Consider the following 24,986-nt stretch of genomic DNA (forward strand, 5'->3'; position numbering starts at 1 on the left):
ATGCTATATTCAGCTGGGTCGCTTAGATAACAGTTGCTTCTGTGGTGTGTCTATGCGAGATGTGTTTTCTGAAACAACCGCAGCCTCTTTTTTTTTTTTTTTTTTCATGCTCTTTTTGTTTAGCAAAGAGTGACCTGTGGCCCACCAACTTCACACTGCTTCATTATGTCTCCATTTCCGTTGTTAAGAGGATCTGGAAACAAATAGCTTGCATAGAGCAGATAGAGCAAAACAAGGAATCGCTCTCGATTTGGCATGGTTGTTCCTTGCAGTCAAAGCCTCTTTCTGTCTTTGCAGAAGAAAGTTCTTGAACTCTGCTTCAGTCTGATTTGCCAATACTCACTGACATTCCCTTTTCCATTAGCTGCTCCCAATGCACGCTATTTCGGTCACAGGGACAATTCCTTCTGCAGTCACACTGTGAGATGTCCTGTCCTAAGGAGCACTTGCTGCGTAACCCAGTGCCACTTCTGGGAGTGCTCTTTTGCTCTTTTAAACTATTTTGATGCAGGCTGCAACTGTGTTTCTAGCCTGTCGCTGAGATATATTAGGAGAAGGTATTTAATAAACGGTTTCAAGTAGCTAAACAAATTGAACAAAGTGTGTTTGTCCCAACACGCCCATTCTTGCTACATCGAACAGACTGAATACTGCAGCTGAAATCTACACCTCAGTCCTTCAACTATCCCCTTTACCAATTTTCCCCTTTTCAATAGCAAGCAATGTGTTAAAAATGTGTAGGTGGGTTAAAACACGCTTGCAGGAGTGTAGGTGGAGATCAGGTTATGGATCTCGATATGTGGCCACTGTAACTTTGGTAAGACGTTTTGCCAGTAGGTGGAGAAGAGGGTTGGGTTGATTTCTTTTGGTAGAGCTGTCGTGATCCTATCGCATGATTTTTCGTTACTGTGTTTACTGAAGAACTGTTTTAGAGGAAATATACCAGGACTCAGGCCAACAGTTAAAATACTTATATCAAATTGCATTCCTGGTTCAATTTTCCTGATGGACCAAAGAGGATCCTATTATTTGGGAAGTTATTTGATCCCTTTATAGGAAGATCTCCTTTTTCTTGACAAAGGGAAAGGATCAGTGTGTCAAAAAGGAAGGACATGTGATTGGTCCTAAGCTTCAAATTATTGTGTCAGCTCGTGCTTGGTATGTTTTAGAAGATGGGGTGATGACACTACTAGGCAATCCAAGTTATATTTGGATATATATGTATTAATGTATTAGAAGGCAAGATGCTGTCATTAGTTAAAAATGGCAAACTTCGCATAATCAAAAATGCTGCATTCCACAGCACTGTGAAATGTTTCCATCTCCACTACTGTTCTACAACAGAAATTCCTGTTGTAACTATGTTATACTGCTCGTTGGATTTATTAATGATAACAGTGATGATAAAATGTTAAAGGATAGTCGTTAAATAAAATGTCCATAATTTCATATTAAAAAAAATGCTTCTTTGTAGCTACGTGTTTTGGGTTTCTTGACAATGTAACCAAAAAACAATCCAAAAGAAGAAAATGCAACCACATCCTAGGTTTTGATTCAACAAAATTATGTAGTACTTTGAAAAAATTCTTCAATGCTATTTAACATTTCAAGTATATTTAGCAAAAAATAGAAGATAGTTAATATTAATTTCGACCCAAGGGAAGGCAGTATCTGCATTCATTATTCTTTTTTAGCTCAATCCAAGCAGTTTATCACTCTGAATTCTTATTCTACTGGACTGTTCTGATAAATTTTTTTTTAAAAAAATGCTCATAGTAGTAATGCATTTTGAACATACTTTAAAAATTAAATTACATTTACACACTTTAAAGGTTAAACAATACACATAATAAAAAGATTTTGTAATAATTAATATTAATTAATTAAAATTAATTATTTTTACATAAATACACCCCATGTGTACGATAGGGATTATCCCTATTAAAAGTAGAAGTTTATTTCATTTTAATGTTACGTTCTCTGTGATTTAAGAATATAATCTTATTTGACAAAGGGAGACTTACTATGTATACTTTATTTTCAGATAATCTTTGTCTTCAAGGAAGTTATTCCAATGAATATTGGTTAAAATTATTGTCTTGTACTCAGAGCCACATATGAATTGGAAAATACCTATGCAGTATTGAACTGAGGGAAAGCTTATGGAAGAGATAGCAAATAACTTTATCTCGATAGTTTTTCTTATATAATGATTTACAGGAAGGGAGTCCTAATCAATTGCGAACAATGTCATTCCCATTATTGAGCAAGATAGGATTGGTTTAGATAAATAAACCCAATTACCTTGTTCATTAGTCAGACACATCAGTTTAAATCAGGAAGAACATTCATTTTAAATGTTTTTGTTTTCAGAATGTTCTGCAGATATCCTTAATGGGTTGTTCCAGAGGGTAGATCGTGCTTACTCATAAGGAAAGACTAAAAAAACACTGCCTCATGAAAAGAATTTGGTAGTGTACGCTCTAATTACTGGGCTGTACTAATTTTAATTCTTGACCTTGTGTTATTCACTTTGTACACTAATTTTGTGGGCTGCTTAACGTGTAGGCTTAGTTCACGTACGGAATGGTTAGTCTAGGGATCTTCTCTTACAGAGATTTCCTTTTATCCTTGAAGAGGGATTTAAGTCTCATAAAGTACAGTTGTTTTCCTACAAGCAGTCCGACTTCAGAGTCAGGGGAATTCCTTAAGTTGTATATGGTTCATGCCTTACAGGAAGCCATTTCTAGTAATGGCAATTACGATTCCTATAATGGATTCCCTCCCTTCACATGATGAAAACCAACTCCTTTTTTTGAGGTGTATTTGGTAATCTGTCCTACATCTATCTGTCTCTTATAGCTAGTTGGGCATCTCTGAGAAATGTTTTGATTAGTACTGAACTAGGATTAAAGTTTCCTGGAGGTACACGTGTGTTTGCTAATACTGAGTGAGGGTTTTTTGGTGATTCATTCTTTATTATGGACAGCAATGTGGAAAATACAGTACAAAGTTAGTTAAACCTTGAGTTTTATTCAAAGGTTGCCTATAGAAACTTGTTAGAACAACTTAAGTCCTCAATCTAGGTTAAGAAACTTTGTTCTTATGTCAAAAAAATCTTTCATCAGACCCCAGTCTTCCTTCTTGGTAATCACGTATAACTAAGATATTTATTGCATCGAATTAAAAAATGGTCTGGCTGTTTTTTCTTAGAAAGGGGAGGTGATGATTAGTCAGTATGAATCAAAGTTCCATTTGAATAATGGAAAAACCACTTATATAGACTATAAATTGTCAAAGGGAAAGAGATTACTGTTATGTTTTGTGCTGTTGGATGTTACAAGTAAGTATGGATGGATCTCAGATTGAAGATCATTTTTAAAAGTGTCATAGTAATTCCACAAGCCAGAGCATTAAATGAGAATTTTTCCATTGATAGGGTAAATTATCTTGATCTTGTATTTTTTTAGTGTCTTCTATTTCATTGAAAAAGAATCCCTAACTCTTTAATATCCTCGTAACATTGACAAGAAAATATTTGACAGTTCCTAGCAGAAAAGGAAAAAAAAAAAGGATTAGAAAACAGATGTAGTAAAGTAAATACCTCACTACAGTCCTAAACTAATTTCCAATTTCAGTGTTCCCCCATAGCTTCAGATACTGGTTTTGCAAAGATCATTCTACAGAAAGACTTCTTTTTTCTAAAATGTATGCAGTAGCTCTGGTAACTTTAGAGTTTCTTTTCAACATGTTTGACATAATTTCTTATCTTACAAAATCCAAGAGTACAAATCTGTCAGAAGAATTAAAGGAACGGCTTCTGGAAACTGCAAAATTAAGAGAGATTAACAGGCAAGCAGCTACCTTAATGCTCCCCAACAAACTAGAAAAATAGGATCTACTACAGCTACAAATGCTTCTGCTGCTGTTCCTCTGGAAAGGGAAATTTACTTTACTATGCTCCAGCACATCTGCTCTTGCTTAAAGTTACTGCTGAATCCCACATCTGGATTCTGCTAGGCAAAAGAGGGAGACTGGGTTCTTGCCCAGTAAAACAGAGTTGCTCTTACCAGAGGGCACCAATGTCCCAGTGTACCTAATGAGCCTTCTACTGGGGACAGGGGTGAGCACAACTGATTTTCCTTAAAGTTTTAGTACTTAGTGTAATCAGAGACATGCTCAGGTCTGACTTTGCCTGTCTGCAGCAGCAGCAGTTTGTAGAGGTTCTCTGTACAGGACAAAGAATTCATAAAGATCTTTTAGCAGATGGTCTACAAGTTCTTTTTAATTTAGAGATTATTATTACTTCTTTGTGTGTATTTTTTCATGGAAAAGATTGAAATCTAAAATGAAAATTGAGAATTCCTGCTTTTAAGCAATTTCTGTAATAACAAACCATATGAACTCAGTATCTTTCACTTCTCCTGATGTGGGTGTCTCCTTATGTTTCGATGTCTCTTGCAGTTTTCTATACAGAAGGATTTATAGTCCAGACCCTAATATGGCATCAGGTAAATAATGCAAATTTTAGGTTCATTTTTCAGAAGTCAGCCTTTAATATCATTTTCTTTTCAAGTATCTAAACTTCAGATCACCAAAATTCTTGTCAACCTAGGAATATTTTTGCTTGTTTTGTGTGAATTATCCAATCCTAAGGTGTCATATTAAGAGCTTAAAAACTATTTTACAGTCTAAGATGCTATCTTTCTTCAGAAAAATAAATATCAATCACTGCTCTCTGCTGGTGCTTCTGCACTGAAATTCATGCCTCCATTTATTGGCCCTTGGTTCGGGAAGGAGCAACCACCTCTACCATCAAACTAAAGACAACAAGGTCAGCAATAAATATCTCAGCAACAACTGTGTTAAGAGTTGGATTGTCTTCCTAAGGCATGATCTTTTTGTTGGCTGTTTAATAAAATGCGTAAAAAAATCCTGGAAGCAAGAACTGTCTTGAAAAGAAAAATCCTGTGCTGGTCATTTTAGCACCGTAAGTGTCTCAGTGCAGGAAAAGTTCTGTCAGGTGAGGTACCTGTAGCAGACTGTACAGTTTGTGGATCCCAAATGGACACTGGCACCAAGATGTTCAGAACTGCTGACATCTTGTTTGACGTGGGCATAGGCAGTAGCAGTAGTAAGGTTTTGAGCCAGCTGTACTGTACTGTGGCATTTGTGGTCTTTCCAGCATGTAAAAAATGATGTTTGCAATCTGAATATTATTTTCTAGGATTTGGTGCCTTAAATGTGAGCCCAAATAAGAATTTAGTGACTGTGGGACTTAACTTTTGTATGTATGGCAACAGAAATTTTAACCTCCGGTCTCTCTTAGTCTTCCTTAGAGAAAACATTTAACTTGCCTTGCTTTCAGCAGTTCCTTGCCTAAACCAAGTGTCATTCACAATTGGGTATTCAAAGTAGAAAAAAGTAATTTAGCACGTGCTGGCAACACCGAATCAGTGAGCTGATAGGCGCTCCCTGAGCTCTTAGGGAGACAGCCGTTGAAAGTGAGGCATCAAGCCAAGCTTTGCGGGGCTAAAGAAGAGAAGCTCCCAGAAAAAGAGCCCTAACTCTTTCCAAAGCAAGTACGTGCCTTAAGCAGACAGCTCCAAATCCAGACCTCCAGTCTCAATAGGATAACTTGATTTAGGAAAGAATCACACGTTTTATTCATTAAACTCTCATTCAACCAAGTCAAGGAACCCGTAACCTTTCTCCTGGAAGGATAGCTCAGTGCAAAAAGGAAAAAGTTCATGTTTCACCTTTCTTTTTTTGGCGTCTTTCACCACAGTAACCACTCCCTGAATACAGTTTGCTTATAAATGTTCATAGGTGTTCCGAGTGTGTACATCCACATCTAAATGAGATCATAGAAGGGACTGACAGGTCCCTGACGAGTACACTGATGCTGCACTCACAGGTGCACCACAGGACCAGTGGTGGTTTGTCCTCATCTTTTGGAGGCCCCACGACATTCGCCATAAGTCTTCTGAGAGCCCTACTTTTGAGCTGACAAGAAAACATTGTGCAGTATTGTCCATACAGCTGCCAAAGGCAAGAGAAGGTGGTACCACTGACTGTGCTTGTAGCGTGTTACCAGTCAGGTGTGCTCTGCTACACGCCAAACTTCTTAAACAACGTGTCAGTGTCGGAGATCAGTGTCTTCTGATCTTGTTTCCTCATCCGTGTTTCCAGACATGGACCTGCTCAATAGCAGTGGTAGAACGCACGGTGCCAGCATACAAAGCAAACCCCAAGGCCTTCCCTAACCCTTCCCCGTGTGACAAAACCAGTCGTCTCTGGGTTTGGTGCTTCTGTTGTTACATTAAAATGCTAGCACTTTGCCTTTCTTCTCTCTAGAAATCACTGGCAAAACACTGTCCTGAACACCATCCCAGAAGTGGGCTGTTTGTTTCAAATTACAGAATAAAAAACCTTGGAGCATCAATGCCCAGTTGTATGGCCTATCTCTCTGATATGCTTCTTAATCAGTAATCCAACTCTAATTCATCCATATCCATCATTCCTGAGGTCTTGTAAAAAACGAAAAAGGTTGAGGGGAGCTGCAAGCTTGTCTTCAGGAGAAGCTGTGCATGGGCCAGGCAGCACCACTGCAACTGCTGTCGCAGAAGAACAGCCAGACCGTGTGTACATAATTCTCTAACAGCGATGAACCACTGCCAGGCTTTTCCACTGACCTATGATTTCAGTCATCACAGAGCATCATCTGTGCACTTGTTTTCGCCTATTCGTTCATGCAAAGCTTGCCCAGAGGCACTCTTAAATAGCCTGGGATGTGATCTGATTTGTCTTTAGGGTACAGTGGGCTTGTAAAGCTCGTTTTAGCGTTCCACAACTTTCGGATGAGATCACAGTACCAGAAACTGTTGTTTGCCTTTGTCCAGACATCGCAAAATGGGAAAGATTTAAATCAATGAGAAGCTGTTAAGCCAGTCAGTTTGAAAGATTACTGTTCTTCTAAAGCTCTCCGTGCTTTACCACTAGAATTTTCCTATTGCCCTTTTTCTCTTTTTTAGGAAAAGCTCTGACTCAATGACAATTTTTATTAGGCTCCCTTTTTAGATTAGTTACATGAAGTATTTGTATTATATCCAACACATAGTTCCTGTGTTCAAAGTTTCTAAAATACAATCTTGTCTGCTAAAGTAGCAGTTAGGAAACAATGACATTTACATTAGATGTGTAAGAGATTAGAATGAGCTAATTAAATTGACCTTTAAATCTCTCCACCCTCTTGGAGGCTGTGGCTAATCCTTGGCCTCCCACTGTGGAGATAAATATCCGTGCTGTGAACATTTTAAGCAAAGTGGGCAGAGGAGGAAGAGCCTCACCAGCAGTTCGTCTTTGAAGAGGAGGGCAATACTTTGCCAGTTATAAATATAGCTTGCAATTATGGAGGGCGGGGGGGTAGGGGGGGGACGACAAGCTTTTCCTGTACTTTAGTGGCCGTGCTCCATGTGTTTTCTCACAAAAAAATGGTTTCAGTTGGAGAAAATAGCTCCAAACAACTTAACTTGTTGCTCTTAGAAACAACCAGAGTCTCTCTGGAAATCAGTTTACTTTTTTTGATATCTGGTGTTGGCATAACTAGCATTCTCAATAGTATCATTAATGTTACTTAATTACAATAGGCTGCTATTTTTTTGATCAATGTGCAAGGTAAAAATAGACTTCCAAAGGAATAAAGCATTAGGTGGTGTTTTAGCTGGCTTCTAAGGACCTTGAGGATGCCTCTTACAAAGTATTGGGCTTGATACTTTGTGACTTTGATTTTTAAAATGCCAATTATTGTGGGGCTTTGTAATGAAAAAATAAAAAATTATGTAAATAACAGATTATTAAATGACAACAATCAAAATTTAATTGTCAGTGAGCAATTGACATTTCATGTAGTGAAAACTTGCAGAAGGTGCAAAATTCATCCAAATGGCCAAGTGGGATAAAGACAAGGATGTTGTACAAAAGCCCCTTTGATCACCTGGCATTCTGAGCCTCTCCAAATGAGATGCCTTTTAATACAGTCAGATGAATAGTGATATGGATAAAACAGAATGTAGAACTATAGAGGGGGGAAGGCTGTTTTGGGGGAGGTGGTAGCTCTGAGAAGGAACAAGAGGTCAAAGAGGACAGGAAGGAATGTAGCACTATTGTGAGCTCCTGACTAGGAGTAACTGCACCCTTGGGTGGATAAATTGGAAGGTATAAAATAAGACCAGAAAGAGCTCTAACTTTTTTTGACATCTGTTTATTTTATACCTGAAGCTAATACTATATATAGTTTTGGTGCTGGTCATCTTAAAAAAGGATGTTGAAAATGTGGATATAGAAAAAATACAGTAAAATGGCATCAAAGGAATTTAAGGACATAGAGAACGCCTTGTGCTGGGATTGATGGAGCTTGACCTGCTGCACTTGCAAAAATTAGAATTGAGAAGTAAGTAGTATGTGAGTATCCTTGCAGAAAAACAATATGAGATACTTTAGGAAAGAATAATTTCTAGGAAGAAATTTTTCACTTTAAGGGTGGTGAGGCACTGGAACAGTTCTCTGGAACCCAGAGAGGTTGTTGAGGCCCCATCCCTGGAGGTGTTCAAGGCCGGCCTAGATGTGGTCTTGGGCAAGGGGGGTTGGAACTTGATGATCTTCAAGGTCCTTTCCAACCTAAACCATTCTATGATTCTATGATAAATAAGAATGACCAGAAAATGAAATAATTCAAATTCAAAGTTAGCCTCACCTTTTCAGCAACACAAATGATTAAATACTAGAAAAACTACAGTGACGAATCTTTGTCTTCTGAACTTGGAAAAACCAACAGCCTTTCTGGAAGTTGTACCTTGACCAAAAGCAGAGATTGGAGTTCAGTTTAGGAATGGCTGGGTGAATTGAAATGGCTTCTCATGGGTGGCGGTTGTGTTGGATTCTAGCTTGTGAAATTCTGTTGAAGGCTCCGGAAGAGCTCCTGTGAACTTCAAAGAATTGTGGGTCAGATCCGAAGACTACCTTTGGAAAAACTTTTTCCTTACCTAATATATTTTTACTGTAGGGAATAAAACTGCACAGATTGCTGAGAGTTTGGGAAAGAGATGTTGAGGGAATATATTGGGACAATAGTAAAACTAAATAATCTATGACTTAATCTGCTAAAGAATGTGCTGTTCTTGGGTGAAATGATGGCATGTAATTTAGGTGTGCTTTTTCTATCAAGAACTCTCTGGGAAATGAAATCCTAAGAAGCGGTGTAGTTTTTACCTATTTATACTTAAAGCTGTATTTTTATTATTTTATCAGAAATTAATTCTGTGATGCAGGACAAATTCTTTGTGATTTGTCACATTTCAGCACTGAAGACTAGATGAGTATTTCTGGTTGTCTGCTACCCTGTGCAATACAGGTGATATTTTTTATATTGATGTATTTAAGGGCAGTGAGACTTCCAGCCAGTGATTTCTCAGAGGGAAACTATTTGGGAGAGAGGGGGAGGTACGTGAAAGTGAAATTCATCTAGTAGAGGTATCTCTGAGCTTGGCATGTTAAACGTGTCTTCAGTTGTATAAGTAATTACACAAGTAATTTAGTGTAGTCTTTAAATGACCTCATAAAAGTACTCACACTTTAAAAGTACAAAACCTTTTCTTTCTCCTGAGACCGAAAAAACAGCAGGCACAAGATTAAAACTTCGCAAATGAGAAGTGAATGGGGAATTGGCAGAACACGCACACTCGGAGCAGGAGACTTGCAGTGAGTTGCTAAGTGAAGTTGTTAAGCAGAACAGGGTATGTGTGGCTGACAGATGTTTTAGTTGTGCCAGAGGACCGAGGCACACTGTGGCAGAGGTGGAGAAGGCTGGAAAAATCTGAAGGGGACAGGGCACTGTGACCCTCTTTTCTTTGAGTTTTGTGCTCACTAACGCTATAGCATAAGCAAGTGATTTCTATTAATTTATTATGACTACTGCTCCAAAGTTGCACAGCTATGTAGGTACTCCGCTGGTGCCTCCCACAATATGGAAGTGCTCTGTAGTAGCAGTAAGTGATGGTAAAAAGATTGTTAGGTCATCAAACCTGTATCTTTTGGAGGGTATTTTTTTTGTCTCTATCGGAAGGATGTCCTCCCTGTTCTGGCTTTGTGGCTCATAGAACTGTGCTAAGTGAGGAGTGGCTCATTTCCCATCTGTTCATATTCCACTTAGTCTTCCCCTAATTAAGAAGCAGAGCCAGAGGGAATTCAATCTGGTATTTGCCGTGATCTATCTCTCTCTGTCTCTCCTTTCCCCTCCCTCAACCCCGCTTATATTTTCCTTTTGGAAAAGGGGAATGCTTGGGTTTCATTCTTTATTTCTTTCCCAGTCCCCTGCGGCAGCCTCACCTAAGGATATACAGCAGCTGGGATCGGCAGCGGGTCTCTCTTAGCTGAGTTTACTGCTGAACGAGAGTGCAGGGGAGAGCCTTACACTGCTCTCTTTAGGCAGGTTCAGTCAGCTTTTCCTCCAAGGCATTTGTGCACAGATGCCTATAGTATAACTTATTTTACTCCCTTTCTGTACACATCACTGAAATGTGTCTGTGTGTTCTTGCAAAAGTCATCTGTATCACAGGAGTGTTTTGCCATGTACTGTCTCACAAAACTGCATTTGACAGTAAGAGACAAGTCTATACAGTGCGTCCGATGGCAGTCTGAACTACGGAGCAGAATAAGTCAAATAAATGCATGTTTTCAGTCTGCCTGATGAGCACTACTATATGTTTCTTTTTATTGTCTGCGTTAAGATAAAGATGATTGACTTAAAAACTTGGGTTAGATAACCTCAGAATAAGTTAAACTTTTTTACTTATCTAGATATGTCTGAAATCTTATTTTAAACGAGAAACCCCCCCACACTTAACACACTTGGTGTAAAGTGCATATTGGACATCACATGTGGTGTTACTCATACTTTTGTCTGAAATTTCTTACCAGTTACAGGTTTGCTAGCGGCTGTGCTTTAAGGAAGCTTAAGTGCAGGACCTTCTTGGCCATTTTGTGTATTAACTTACAAAAACCATTTTCCAACAAAGAATCTCTTCGCTTCTAATACGTGTCCTGTTAATTTGTTAGTATTTGGCAGGGTTCAATGGGGTGCAAAATGCTTTGATTAACAGTGTTGGGTCAAACGTATAGGTTAGCTTTACCTACATCAAAAAGGAAGGATTGTAGTTTTTTTAAAATATTTTAAAATAGCCATATTTTTCCTCTTTGAAGCCCTTAAACTATTCTAGTTTGATCCTTTCAGTGAAGCTATTCCTTGATCTTACGTGCTAATGACGACTTGTCAGTGCAGGCAAATTTTTGTTATCTTTTTATTTCAAAACTCATTGTCATGGTCAGGCAACAGCATATGTGTTTTATTGAAGACTGATTTCTAACTGTAAACATATATAACTAGTACAGTTGAGAGGTAAGATACTTTGCATCATACCTAGAAGCTTTACTTTAAAAGGATTTTGAACTTTTCTCTGTTCGCAGAAGTGAGGGTTAACCATTACAAATAAACCTGTCCACGGACAAAACTCAGCCATGCATTTATCATCACAAGAAAGTGGAAATGCAGTTACTAGTAATCAGCACAATATGATGTAATTAGATTTTTTTTTTCCCAGCTTTTTAAACCATACTAATTTAATAAACTTATGCAAGTATCAAAATAAAGCACAGCAAATAGTAATATTAACAATATCCTCCATGTTCCACCTTCCAAGTTCAAAGGAACAACATTCTGTGTCTGAAGGGAGCATTATATTGAGAGAGTTGTCACAGGAACGGACAGTTAGTAAAAATAAAGTGTCAAAGAGGTTGTTTAATTAGAGGTTGTTTTTATCTTAAACTCTAATAATAATATTAGAGTCAGAGTATTGTAGAGAGGGCATTTGGGTTACCTGTGCGTGTATGTAGAGGTGCTGCTTAGCATAAAGTTGGTTGGTTTATTCTAACAGATTAATATGCACGTGGTAAAATGATAGCTGTATGCATTCTTAATTAAGCTTGATATAGATAACTAATAATAAAGTAGCCATCTACTAAAAAATAAATGCATCACCGTTTCTAACCCATAAAAGCATTAAGAAACAGTAAAGTGTGTGCTAAATAATTATCTGCAGATGTATTATATTCCTCTGTTAGCAACATTTTTTGGTGTGATAGTTGTATTTGCAAATTAACTTGTCATTATAGTTAGCAATCAGGCAGAATTCATTTCCATTAGGAAAAAAGCTATTGTTGGAAAAATCAAGAATCAGTAAAAAGTCAGTGACTTTATGAGGTTTCCTCCATTTGATTTAAAATATGACTAAATTTATTAATTTCTATTTGAATCTGACTAATTTCTATATTTTTTTTCTGTCTAGCCTGAATTGTAATGAAGTATGATAAAAGGAGTACTAGTTGATTCATTCTCTCAGTGTAGCAGCTGTTATTTCTTTCTAAGTCAGAATTTCTTATTGCATATGCTGTTCATATTTTTAAATGCATCAAGTATCATATTCCATCGGGGAGGGGGGGAATCTGAATAAATTTATGTTTGTTTTGATGGGTTGCTACATAAATATACATATACACTAGATTTTCCAGGTTAACGATGGGATGAAAGGAGGTTCCTGGAAAGCAGGAAGAACTTCATTTGAAGGCCTAACCCTTAGAATAGCTCTCCTGTGCAAATAGTGCTTATGAAGACAAAAGGAGACAGATTTTAAAAGAGCAGATGGTTATAGGAACAGCATTTAGAAGGTTTGAAGTCAAAAGTGGTTATTTTTGTCCCTTTCTGGCCACAGAATTAGTAATTGAGCTTCAGCAACTGAAAAGTCCAGAGAAGAAGCATCTCCCATGTGTTTTATCTCAGTCAAGACATTGCTAGCAAGACACTGAGTACTCCCAGGTCTGAATTTCACTCAAATCTGTCGTCTTTTGGTGAAGAATATTAAAATACACCTGAGAGTATTTGAAATTTTGGAGAATAATGCTAGTTCAGGTCCTCCTTACCATCTTCCCTCTTTCCCTTTGTCTTCAGAGGTTCAGTGGCAGACCAGCAAGTACACTTTTTTGCAACTTTTTATAGCAAAACAATTTAAGTCTCCCCCAGGTTAGTTGCTTTCAAGTTCTGTACCACATGGCTTACAGTTTGAAGACTAAGGTTCTCTGGGAAAAATACATTCAAAAAACTTTGGTTACTGCTGTATTGCAATAGTTAACCTCAGTATAATGCACCTTTTTCTGCTGGGAACAATAACAAATAATTACCCACTAGCCTTTATTACTGCTTACTGAATTACAGCCTAATAACTTAGTTTAATTCAGGACATACACTAATGATTACCCATGCGTTTTTCAAAATTAAAAGTAATCCTTATGTTACATCATATTTTCTCGTTTGTGATGAAGGTAACTGAATTTACACAATTTTTTAAAATCTTCTATTATCAGTTCTTCATCTTAAACTATTAAATATATGTCCTGGCAATAAAGCCAAGTCCTGACTCTAGAATAGAGGGGGTTTCTACAGAGGATCGTTTCTAAGACTAATTTGATTTATGATCCAATTTGAAAACTGATGAAGTACTGATATCAAGTGTAGCATTAAGAAAAATCGATCTGTTTATGATACCTGTTCCCTTGAATAGTCTTCATCAGTACATAAAAGCATTTCAGTGGTGGATTGCTGGGAAATTAATTTGAATAGTTAACATCTGCAAATAGGCAAAGAAAACTGCAGTAATACTTAAATTCCCTTCTTAGTGTCTTCAATGCGCTGTGAAGTGATGCTGTATCAGGACTCACTTGTGTTAAAATTGGCTGTCCAAAAGCCAGTGCAGAGAAGGAACTGAGTCTGCAGTGATTGTCCCTAAAGCTCTGTTCTGATCAGGCTAGAAAAATTGTTTATTTATAAACATTAGGGAAGCACCCACATCCTTTCTTTCTTTGGAGAATAGAGAGGATAATGGAGAAAAATGTCACTTTTTATCATAGATTTTAGTAGCAAGTCTATTTCATTGCACAAGCCTAGAAAAATAGAGGGAAAAGTGCACAAAGATTTATTTCTCCTATATGCCATAATTAAGGTTTTTGTTCTAATAAGACCTTGTAGAACTGCGTGCTTTGAGGTGATTTACTGTTATTCCTACTACTCCTGAGTATCAGTTGAACAAAGTAACCTCGTGGGAAAATGTTTTTATTTCATATTAAAATGAGTTCAGAAAGCATCCCACATTTGAGATAAGATTTAGCTATGCTTAAAGCCTGTTGAAGTCAACGGGTCTCCAAAATACGGAGACATAATTGTATGTGTTCAGGTGTCTTCTTAAATTGGGGCTATAGTTGCCCTCACCTCTTGCTTGAGGTTATTACTTCATCATAATTACTGACCTTCTGTCACTGGGGTTGAATCTACATGTCTAGCTCCTGATGAAGTCCGTAGAGTTTGTGAACAGATTTATCAATCATAAAGCTTCCAAATAAGATATAGCTCCTTTAAAAATAAATGTTGGGGGGGTTGGTACCTGGTTGTGGTAGACTGAGCCTATTTGTAATTACTTTCTGAAGGCATCATCATTCTTCCAGCTTAAATCTGTTTTGTGTCTCAGTTCACGGTGCCTTATCAAACCACACAAACACGTCATATCCTGTAGCTGCTGGAGCTGAACTTTTGCTGTTTAGGAATCTGCAACATTTACATTTATATACAAAATTTTATTAAAACATTCTGTGAAAATGGCAGGGAGAACGTTATGCAATGTGAGTGTGGAAGGGGGAAATTATATTTCAATTTAGCAGCAGCTGTTTGTGCAGTATGGTACAACGAGGAGCAATAGCAGGAGCTGGGACTTCTGCTACCAGTAGGGATATACCAAATGGGGACTGCAAGTTTATTTCATAAACATAGAAGTGTTCCGGCAGTCTGTGATTAACTTGTTTAACCTTTTCAGAGTATGATCCGTTTTTGTGGAAGTATACAGGGGGTGTAAGAACATCATTGTGTTTTCTTGTGACTGTGCAACCACTGTTGCTGCTTAATTAAAAAAAACGTAATGGTGTGATTCAAGTATGTAACAATTGGTATAAACTCTTACTGGTAAATAAAGATGTTTCCGTCCAAAAGCAAGTTGTTATACTTTGTCTAATTTATTATTTCTGGTTTTAATTATAAAAAAAAATATTCTGAATACTAATACAAAAATACAAAAAAAAATCTGAAAAAAACAGGCAGCTTCTTTTGCTACCATTGAAGCGCAAGTAGTCTTAAGCTTCAGTCTAAAAGTGATCACTGATCTCTAGCAGGTTTTCTTCTAACTGCTATACAGTCATTAACTAATCTTCCCCTCTTGAGTCTGCAGGAAGACAGGTCTGTTTTATGAAGGAGGAACTGTACAGTAATATCACTTGCTTAATACTAGATATGAAATCATTGGAGTAACTCTGCTACTGGAACTCAGAAATCTAACACTGATCTTGTTTATGTACCAGATCACACTGGCTCAAGAGCAAATCCTGCTCAGTTTTAAAGTGTTACTTCTACTACGGATGAATCCTCTATAGTTATTATGGTGTAATATGGTGTTCCTTTTGGATTTTCAATTACTGTATGTTTTCTTCCCAAGAGCTGATAATGTATATGTAACAAAGTGCAATAAGTTGTCACTCAGCGTTGAGAATGACTTTTGAACCACTGATGACCAATACCTTTGCCCAAACATTCTTTTGTTCTCAGAATATTTTTGAAGTGATTTGTCAGGATAATGCTGTCTGTGATTACATGTTTTGCAGAATTCATCTCGGTGCAGGTGTATTGAAAAAGATTTAAAAAGAAATGTAAATGGTTTATATTTGTTCTAATTAAAAGTTGCATATTTTTCTCTTGACACGATGCTCTTTTTGTTTTAAATCAATTGACAGAATTCATTGACAAGAAGTGCACCCCTTGCCAATGATTCCCAAGCACGCAGCGGTGCCCGCTTTCATACATCTTACGACAAAAGATATATCATCAAAACGATAACAAGTGAAGATGTAGCAGAAATGCACAACATACTGAAGAAATACCATCAGGTAATATACTAATTATTATTAGGGTGTGGGAGCTCTTCTTAAATATTATAATGCCAATCTTTTTAGAGTGTTAGAAGTTTTAAATGAGTAATTATGGAGTAAGAGTCACTTCCAACTTTTTTGCTTTTGCATGAGCAATTTATTATATGTCCACAATTCGCAAGGCTGCACTCTTCTAAATACCTGAGCTAGCTTTAAGTAAAACGATATGCCTGCATGGTGCAGAGACACGAACTTGGAGGCCATAAGCTCCTTTGCCTTACTAGGAAGATGCCCTTTCTTTCAGCTAGGCTGAGGCTTGAAGCTGCTTTATTCTGGGCTGCCTGGGAGATGTCTGTGTATAGGTATATGAATGGTGCAGGTCACCTCTTTCCTCCTGCTCTGATCGCTGAATGTTCCGTGTTTCACGTGCAACAGATTTCAGACAATAAAAGTTGTATTATGTGAGAAATGAAAAATCGGGTATAATTGATGTAAAAATCCTGCTAATAAAGAAACAGGTTTTGCCAATGTGAATTTCCATAAACAACAGTAAAGTCAAAAGTGAATATTGGAGATCCCTCAAATCAGCCTTGATAGCTGTCATACAGTGCTAGTGTCTAATTTGTGTGGATGACACGGGGCGGGGAGTTGAACTTGGGAAACATTAGAAGCCTGAATAAAATCAGTGCTAATTTTCTTAGCCCCAGATCTGTTTGAATAAGCTCTAAAGCTGCACTAATCAGAAAAACCTCTAAAAATCATCTAAAATATGATAGCCAAAAGGAGGGGGGTTTATCCTTCCTTCCATCTTCCTGCTCACTTCTGTGGGTTGGAATTTCAGGTAAAGACTTCAGGATATCCACAGGTGGTGGGTTTTATTGTTGTTTTCAGTGGTTTATTTTTTTGTCTTGCAATGTTTAGTACCACTTGGGTAGATGATTTTTTTTTTTAATTCTGTTACTTTTGTAAAACCAGTTTTAAAGCCATCTTTTGAGGTGGAAGGGAGGCAAAAGCATGATTTCAGGGGGCTTGGAATTCGAGGTATTGCCAGTCATCTTTGTGGTGCTGCTTGTCTGCCTCCCTCTCTGCTCTTCCTGTGTTGGAGGGAGATCTCCGAATTCCCTCCAAGTCCAGAGTAGCTTGGGAAGCCTTCAGTGAGTTAGAGATGAACTCTCTTCTCTCTCTGCATGTTGTTCTTCTATTTAAATAAAATGTAATACCACCGTGTTTGTTTAAATGTAGATAAATATTGTCACTATCAGAAATGTTCACAAGACAATCTTTTAATTACAATTTTACCAAAGATAAATTTTAAAATATTATCTAATTGTAATTTGGGGGTTATTATTTATTAGAGTTTTCAAACTTACGATTTTAGCTTTGATCTGAAAGGATTTTCATCTGTGGAGCAGTGCAACAGAATTAAAGTTTTAGTCCGCTTCATATTTGGCATTAGAAGCTAGTATTAATGATCCAGATTTTTAGACTTAATCCAGCTGAAAAGTCATACTGCTTTTCAAAACAGTCGTCTCCTTTCAAGAGTGTCAGTGAAGACAGTGCTAACATGAATGAACTTAATCATTTGGAATCTTTTTTCATTAATGCTTTCAAACATCAGGGTTCGTAATAGGCTAGGTTACAAGGAATAATGATCTGAAAGTTATCTGTACCAGGCATCTGATTTCACTTTATACTGGAAAAATATCCATATAAGAATGGAAGCATACACTTACTTAGTAGCATCTTATGTATTATTGCTTCAGTATCTGAAATAGGTTGAGTCGGAAAGCTTTCATTCGTGCCTCCAAAAGTTTCATAAAGATATGACTTGTATTTCTTTTTGTCTCAGAAGTTGAGAGCACTTTAGAAAGTGTAGTAAATGCTGAGTAACTCAAGTACAGAGACAGTGTAATAATTGGACTTTTTAATGAAATAAATTAATTTCAGTATCTTCAGTAATGTGCTGTTAGAAGAACAAAATCGTTTGAATTAATTAAAGAAAATCTAAATTAATTGCCGCTAACTCTGCTGGTATTTGATGCTGTGTCCTGTGTGTTGCTCCTGGAAACTGAATGCTTGGAATCATTAGGTACAGCGGCTTGTCCTCCCATTTCTCTAGATGTTTTTCAGGCAAGTGAAGCTTATCTCGGGCTGCTGGACAAAGTCTAGAGAACCAGTTGTCCTGGTGGGAAGGTTTTAAATAATCCTCTTGACCAAGTCACCCCACACAGATTGGCCTTAGACTACGTTTCGACTAGAAAACAGTGCAATGCTTCATAACAACCATTGGCACTGTGCTTTTGCTTTGGGACAGTTGGCTGTCTCCCAGATAATTCTGGGCAAGGTTCAAGGTATTAACTCAGGCCAGTTACTACTCCTTCTTAGTATTTTGAATATGAGCATCCTGTTTCAGAGGAGAATTTAATAATTTGGATGCAAGTTATTCCATTCTGACTAGAACTGAGCATAGAGGACAGTCCAAGACCTGTCTAATTCAGTGGTATGGATGTAACCTTTGTGGTTCTGTCAGAGGGCTTAGTTGCAGTAGTACAAGGCTTTTCAGATGCTGCACTGGTACTCCTGTGGAAATCTTTGTCAATAAAACAAGTTCTCTCGGGTTCAGTTTAATTTTGGCATACTTTCTTCTGCCAATAGAGTAAATATCAAGTTCCCTATACTGATTTCCATACCTATCTTACTGCTCAGTATCTTCCTTAATTGTAATTGTTGCTACAGTTGAAGAGGCTAATTGTAATTACACACAAAAGTACTGCAAATATGGGATTTTTAGGGAAAAGTCTGCTTATTGTTTTTTTTTTTTTTTCTCCGATTTCAGTTCACTGATCACCAGCAGCACTTACTACATATGTGAAAACTTCTGGCCCAGTTAAGTTTGCTTCACAGCCCAGGTGTGACTGTGTTTGGGACTAGTTTGGGACTTCTAGTGGCGTGCCCTTCCACCATACCCTGTGTGGTCTGCTCTTAGAGCAGAGCTGTATTTGAAAGGTTCAGCCTTCCAAGGAGAGGAGCATGCAGATGTGTTCAGACCCAGTTATGTAGCGCAGGGGTCATCCTGGGAGAAATAACCTTTCTCAGGTGCCTGAAGACTAGGGAGGTGATTCATGTCAATTTTAGAAGACTGTTTCTCCCTTGTTAGAGATCTAATACCCGCAAAGGACCTGAAGTTAGATCATGTATCTATTATGAACAGTAATTTGTAAACACTTGGTATCTTGCACCCTCTTTCATCTGCCCAAGAGGGCAGTAATTATTTTCCAGTTACTTCTGAGAGGAAACCTGGTCTAGTGGAAGGTGTCCCTGCCCATGGCAGGGGGGTTGGAACTCGATAATCTTCAAGGTCCCATCCAACTCTAACCATTCTATGATTCTATGATTGTGAGTGAAATTCATGCCATTTGTGACATATCATCTTTTTCCTCTCTCTCTCTCTCAGGCTTTTTTTTTTTCCCTCTACAAATTCATTCCGGGTTTCTTCCACGGGTTGAAGCTTTGAATGAGTTTCATTTAAATCGTGATATTTACTCACCTATTTCTTTATTAAGGCTAACAGCTCCAAGCTGATAGAATCATTCTAGACCTTGGAAATGCCTCTGTCCTTGCTTAGGGACCAAACAAGCCTTATCAAATGTTTTCCAAGACTCCTTGGCTGCTTAACAATAAATACAAGAGGGCAGCTATCTTTAAAAATGAATACTGGGAAGGGGACCATGTCAAGTCAGAAGTGTTGAGAGACTGGGTAAGTTCTTCATTCACCACAACAGTCTTCCTCCCTGGCACTTGCAAAATAGCAATTTCTCCTTGCTCCTTTTTGAACTACAAAGCTACCGATGAGGCGTCTGGGAGTCAGTGTGGTCAGCAGAGAAATGTAGCAGGGCAGTTTTCCCATGAGCACCTCCAAAATCCAAGTACCAATGATTTTTTTGTAAAGTCACCAAAAGGTAGAAAGAGACACGTAGACTGCCACTGGGAAGTAGAAATAAAGGTTTTATCAGTAACTGGAGGTCATGGAGATATATAGTCCACCAACCCATCCAGTTCCTTCCATCCTTCCTCTCTCCATCTGTCTGAAGGTGCAATAGCCCGTCTGTTATTTGGAGCTGTGAGGGGCTGAGGTTACAGTTCACAGTCTGTATACTTAGGTATTTTTAAAGGAGCAGGAATTGTGCATAGCCTGCAAACACTTGTAAGTCTAAAAATACTAGGTCTAGTTGCCTGGGTTTTAGTTAACCGAAGTTTTAGTGGACTTGTCTGTACACCTTAGAGAAATCAGGTTATTTTCAGGAAACAGAATGGCTAGTAACTTGTTAGGAGTGAAAATAAAATAAGTTAGTTTGGCTGAGTTATTAGCTTTCTCCTTTCTGGGTGGAGCTCTATTGCAATATCACATGGCATTTTTCAAAACTAACCAAGTTAGATGCATCCCAATTTATAGTATTATTACGACTATTTAAAATAAAATTACCAAGAATAAAACCAAAAAGATCAAATTGCAAGCCTACGTACTAGAAATGTGTAAATAACTAAAAGTGAACCAGGCTTGAAGGAGTGTCAGGAGAAGTTACTATAGAAACAGCATATAAGTATAGATAGTGATTCCAAATTAAAACTGTTGAATTGTAAATAATAGTCTTGACAATTGTAAATTATAGTTGCTACACCAAATTATGAGTTGCATTCATTCGTTTACCCTGTCTTATGTGACGCCTCTTTCTTTTTAGTGGCAGCCAGGCCCACAACCTCAGACAGATGGTGAACGCTTCAGTCTATCAGTCTAAACACTGACGCTTTCTGTCAACTCATCAGATGAGTCTGACGCTTTTAGTACTGAGTAGGAACGCTAGAGATCATTATTTTCTCTTACGACGTTTAAAAAAAAAAAAAAAAAAAAAAAAAACCACTAAGCCCACCACTTCCACACAAACAGGGGGGAACCATGGTCCATCCTGCATGGACCAGCTTTCCATTTACATTTAAAGACAAAATGGCCCAGAGCATGAACCAGCTGGGTTTCTAAGTGATATAGTAAATACAAATATATACAATATACTAGGTTCTTACGCTGTGAATTTCCGTGCCAACCAGTTTTTAACTACTGTAATATTTTCTCGTGCATAGAGTAAAATGCTGCTTTTTAGCCACATTTTAATGATAATTTGCAAATGGTTTGGGCTGCTTGTATTTTCATTATACCATCAGTTAGGAGAACTCTTCTTGCTACTCTTACATAGCATTACTTCAGCTGAGGTGTTACTTCAGCTGAAGATCATTTACTTGTCAAATGCACTCAAACCATCATAATGCTCAAATGGGTCAGACTTTAAAATACTAGAAAAGTCTTTGCTGTACTCTCAGACATAGTTTGACCATTTAAAATTGCATAAGTTACTCGAGCCCATTCACGTCAAATACTTAAATAGTGTTTGAGGACAAAATCAAATATTCATTTGAAATACCTCCAAATCTAGTGCTGTTTTGTTTTAAATCTATGCTCCTGACTCCAAGAGCATGGACCAGTAAACTGGAGTTAAACCTACCACTCCCTTTGGCATTGTTAAAGGAGAGCTCAGCAGAGTCATCTGTGTCGGTAAGTGCGTTGCCAGGATTTCACCCTATGTTTAAGGGACACGTAATACCCTGTTTCCTCCTAAAGGAAAACATTTCATTTCAGCATATATTCAAGCTATGTTTATATGTTTATTTTTGATGTATTTTCCTGTGCAAAAAAATTATTGAGTAATTTATGTAAAATACAGAATATACTAATGTAGATACTAGTATATATGTAGATATTTATAAACTACAAATTTAGTTTTCAAGGGCAGAAATCAGTGGCAGTTGAGTAAAATTCTGGAGGCAGATGTTCTAGTTCCTGAAATGTCTGAATCAAGGCACCCTGTCCTTCCTCGTGAGCTAAACTTGCTTTAAAGATTAAATTGGTGTAAATTGATGTAAAAGTGGAATCATGTGGTCTTTGATAATAGATGACGGGCAGGATGGAAATTTTTAAAAATAAAATAAAAGCAACTTGAGCGTCTCAGAAAAAAAAACAACACCTTTTGCACACTTTTTTTTTTCTTTTTTTTTCATTTTCATTAAAATGGACTTCAAAGAGGATTTATTATTCCTCAGTGCTGACACCCAGGTGACTTCGGTAAAGAAAAGAAATTGAGAAGCCATCTCAAAGCAGGCGAACAAGAGGGAATTGTTAGCGCACAAGCCTTCCAGTGTAAAACTGCTCATGAGCGTAGGTACCCTTTAGATTTTCTATAGGTGGCTGTCCCTGTTGACTGCACATTCTCTTCCCTACACAGGTAATTGTATGTAGAACTGACACCTATTGCACTGCCTGTTTGTCTCCCTGGCAACCAGCAGAAATAGTGAATAGTGGTAAAAGAGAGAGACTGCCCATTTACCGGAGGCAGCAAACAGCGAAATGATGGGGATGTGAATGGGAAGAAAGGAAAGAATAGAAGGAGCTAAAAGGGGGAGACCACAGCATAAAGGAGAAAACAAAAGCAGAAAGAAAAATATGACCTTAGTTTCTAGAGAGGAAAAAAATATGAAAGAAACAGGAAGACAAATGAAAGGAAAAAAACAGACAATATGGTGAAAAACGGGGAAATTGCACGAAGAGCGGGGTTAAGGGCTGCACAGGAATCAAGGAATAGCACAAGGTTATTAAGCAGGAGGTAGGAGAAAACATTAAAATCATAAATAGATGGGAAAATGCTACTGTAGGCTAAAAGGAATTTTGTCACAGAAGTGGCGATGACATAAGCTGTAGAATACCCCAGAAAAGAAAGCAGGGACTAGGTGTCTAGGAATTTGCACTGAGATGGGCTGACATCAAACCAGTAGGTTGCTAAAGCAGAGCTACGTTCACGTTTGTGTCATCCTCCACCCACGTCATTACATGCATGGGTTATCAATGGCTTGCGTCACCCCAGCTCCCCCCTATTTCTTCATGAGTTGCATCTGTATGTCTCACAAAAAGAAGGGAAAGGGTAGGTAAAAAAGCAAATCGAGGCAATATAAAGTATTATTATTTAAACAGAAATGCGCATTAAGAAGGATGCATACCATGTAACGGTGACCCTGACTCTCTGTATGTCCTAATGTAGTAAGAGGTAAAGATTTATGGGAGGTTTGTGAAGAAGCACAGTTCAGAAAAGCCCTTCAGCCAGTTCCTTGTGGGAATCAAGAGGTTGCACAGAATGTGGCCTCTGCCCTGTGCTAAGATAACCGACCTATAAAGCAGCTTTGATATGAAAAAACAGAAGAAGCAGAAAAAGTAGAGGTGAGAATGTGTGTGTTCTCACCCAAACAGTCTATGTTCCACCTGCATCCATGGGCCCACTGTTTCCTATAGGAGAGGTTACCCTGAAAATGGGAAGCTCATTACAATGACCGTTAAATGGAATTGCAAAAGGTCATATGCAAAAGGGCCATACCACCACGGGCTGGAACTGTTACTGAAAAACACATCAAAAATCTTCCCTGAAAGACATGAAATTTCATAGGTAAATATCTAACTACACAAAATGGCAGAGTGGACTTGGCTGCACTGGCTCTGTTAAGCCCTGGGTTTCATCAGCAGATATTTTCTATATATTTATTGTATTTTATATATATAAGCTATTGATGCTGTGCATGGCACTTTCAGGAGAAATCAGCACGCCCAGTGACTCATTTGGTTGTAGCAGTACCAAGTATAATGCTCCTGGTAGCAGATCTACAGCCTGGATAATCACATGTGGTGGTGACATTTAGATTGTGTTGCACTCGGAAGTAAAATTAACATGGGCCTAGGTCTGAAACAGCATGAAATGTAAGGCTGTGAATCACAGAGCTTGTATCTGAAAACCTGTGCTTTTATTGAACACTTCTTTAAATGAAATTACTTTCTTACATGACTTCCTAGAAGAAAACAGCTTTATATACCTTGAAAATATATAGCTTTCTGTTGTGTGCTGTAATTTGGCTAATTAATCCTTTCAGTGTCTCACATAAGTCCCCAATGGATAATTTTCCCTTAAATTATTAGGGTTCAAGAAAATGGCAATCGTTGGAATATTCTGAAACATGACATAACTCTGGACAACTTCTCAACCTCCTTCTTGGGGAGTGATTCCACATGTCAACACACATGCACACAACACATTGGTGGGGGATATTTCTGATCACAGGCAAACATACTTGAAAGAGAAAGCTGAGCCCTAAAAAGGAGTATCAACTCCTTGTCCCTCACAATGTCCAAAATGTTTTTGAATAATTATATTGCTTGCCATTCAGTTTCTTTCATGAAAGTGTCCTAATGAATGTATAGGCTTGTCATGTATGCATTTCATAATTCAAGCATGATTGCCTTAATCATGATGTAGGAAATAGTGAAAATAATATATAAAGAGGTAACAGAGAATGAGCATGTTGTGTATTTCTGAATTAATGTTTGCAAAATAAGGCTACCTGTGAAAATAGGAATGTTGAATTTTCATGTAGAACCGAAATAGGTATAACTCAGGATTTAGTCTTCACTGATGTCATCATTCCACAGCTTATCTTCAAGGGGAGGAGGAGAAATAGCAAAACCAGGAATTTTACCCTGTGTTTTTTTCCAAAAAGAGCCAAAAAAGGCATCACTTCTTTGCCAACAAATTCTCTGAACTATGTTATCTTTTAGTCATCCTGATATCTTACTAGCATTACTATGGGGAAGCAAGAAGCTAAGAATCTTATTTTTCATGTAAAATGAGATAGGAAAAGTTCTGTTCTTATTAAGGAATCTTGAAGCTGTTTTTAGACAAAAAATAATGAGACTGTAGGGTCATAAAGAATTTCTTATTAATTATCAGCTTTAAGCATGGGGTTCAAGAGAGATCAGAAAATTACAT

The 24,986-nt window shown here is 37.7% G+C and overlaps 1 protein-coding gene across 2 annotated transcripts in view; it reads left to right on the forward strand.

The window, feature by feature from the left end:
- The window catches only part of PIP4K2A (phosphatidylinositol-5-phosphate 4-kinase type 2 alpha), a 120,735-nt gene that overhangs the window by 71,888 nt on the left and 23,861 nt on the right, over positions 1-24,986 (forward strand). For both annotated transcript variants that reach the window (XM_082499638.1, XM_082499639.1), the window contains exon 4: positions 15,940-16,092. In XM_082499638.1, the coding sequence (XP_082355764.1) occupies positions 15,940-16,092 (153 nt within the window). The remainder of the gene's footprint in view (positions 1-15,939; positions 16,093-24,986) is intronic.

The sequence above is a fragment of the Vanellus vanellus genome (assembly GCF_965231255.1).
Source record: "Vanellus vanellus genome assembly, chromosome: 2".
NCBI lineage: Eukaryota > Metazoa > Chordata > Aves > Charadriiformes > Charadriidae > Vanellus > Vanellus vanellus.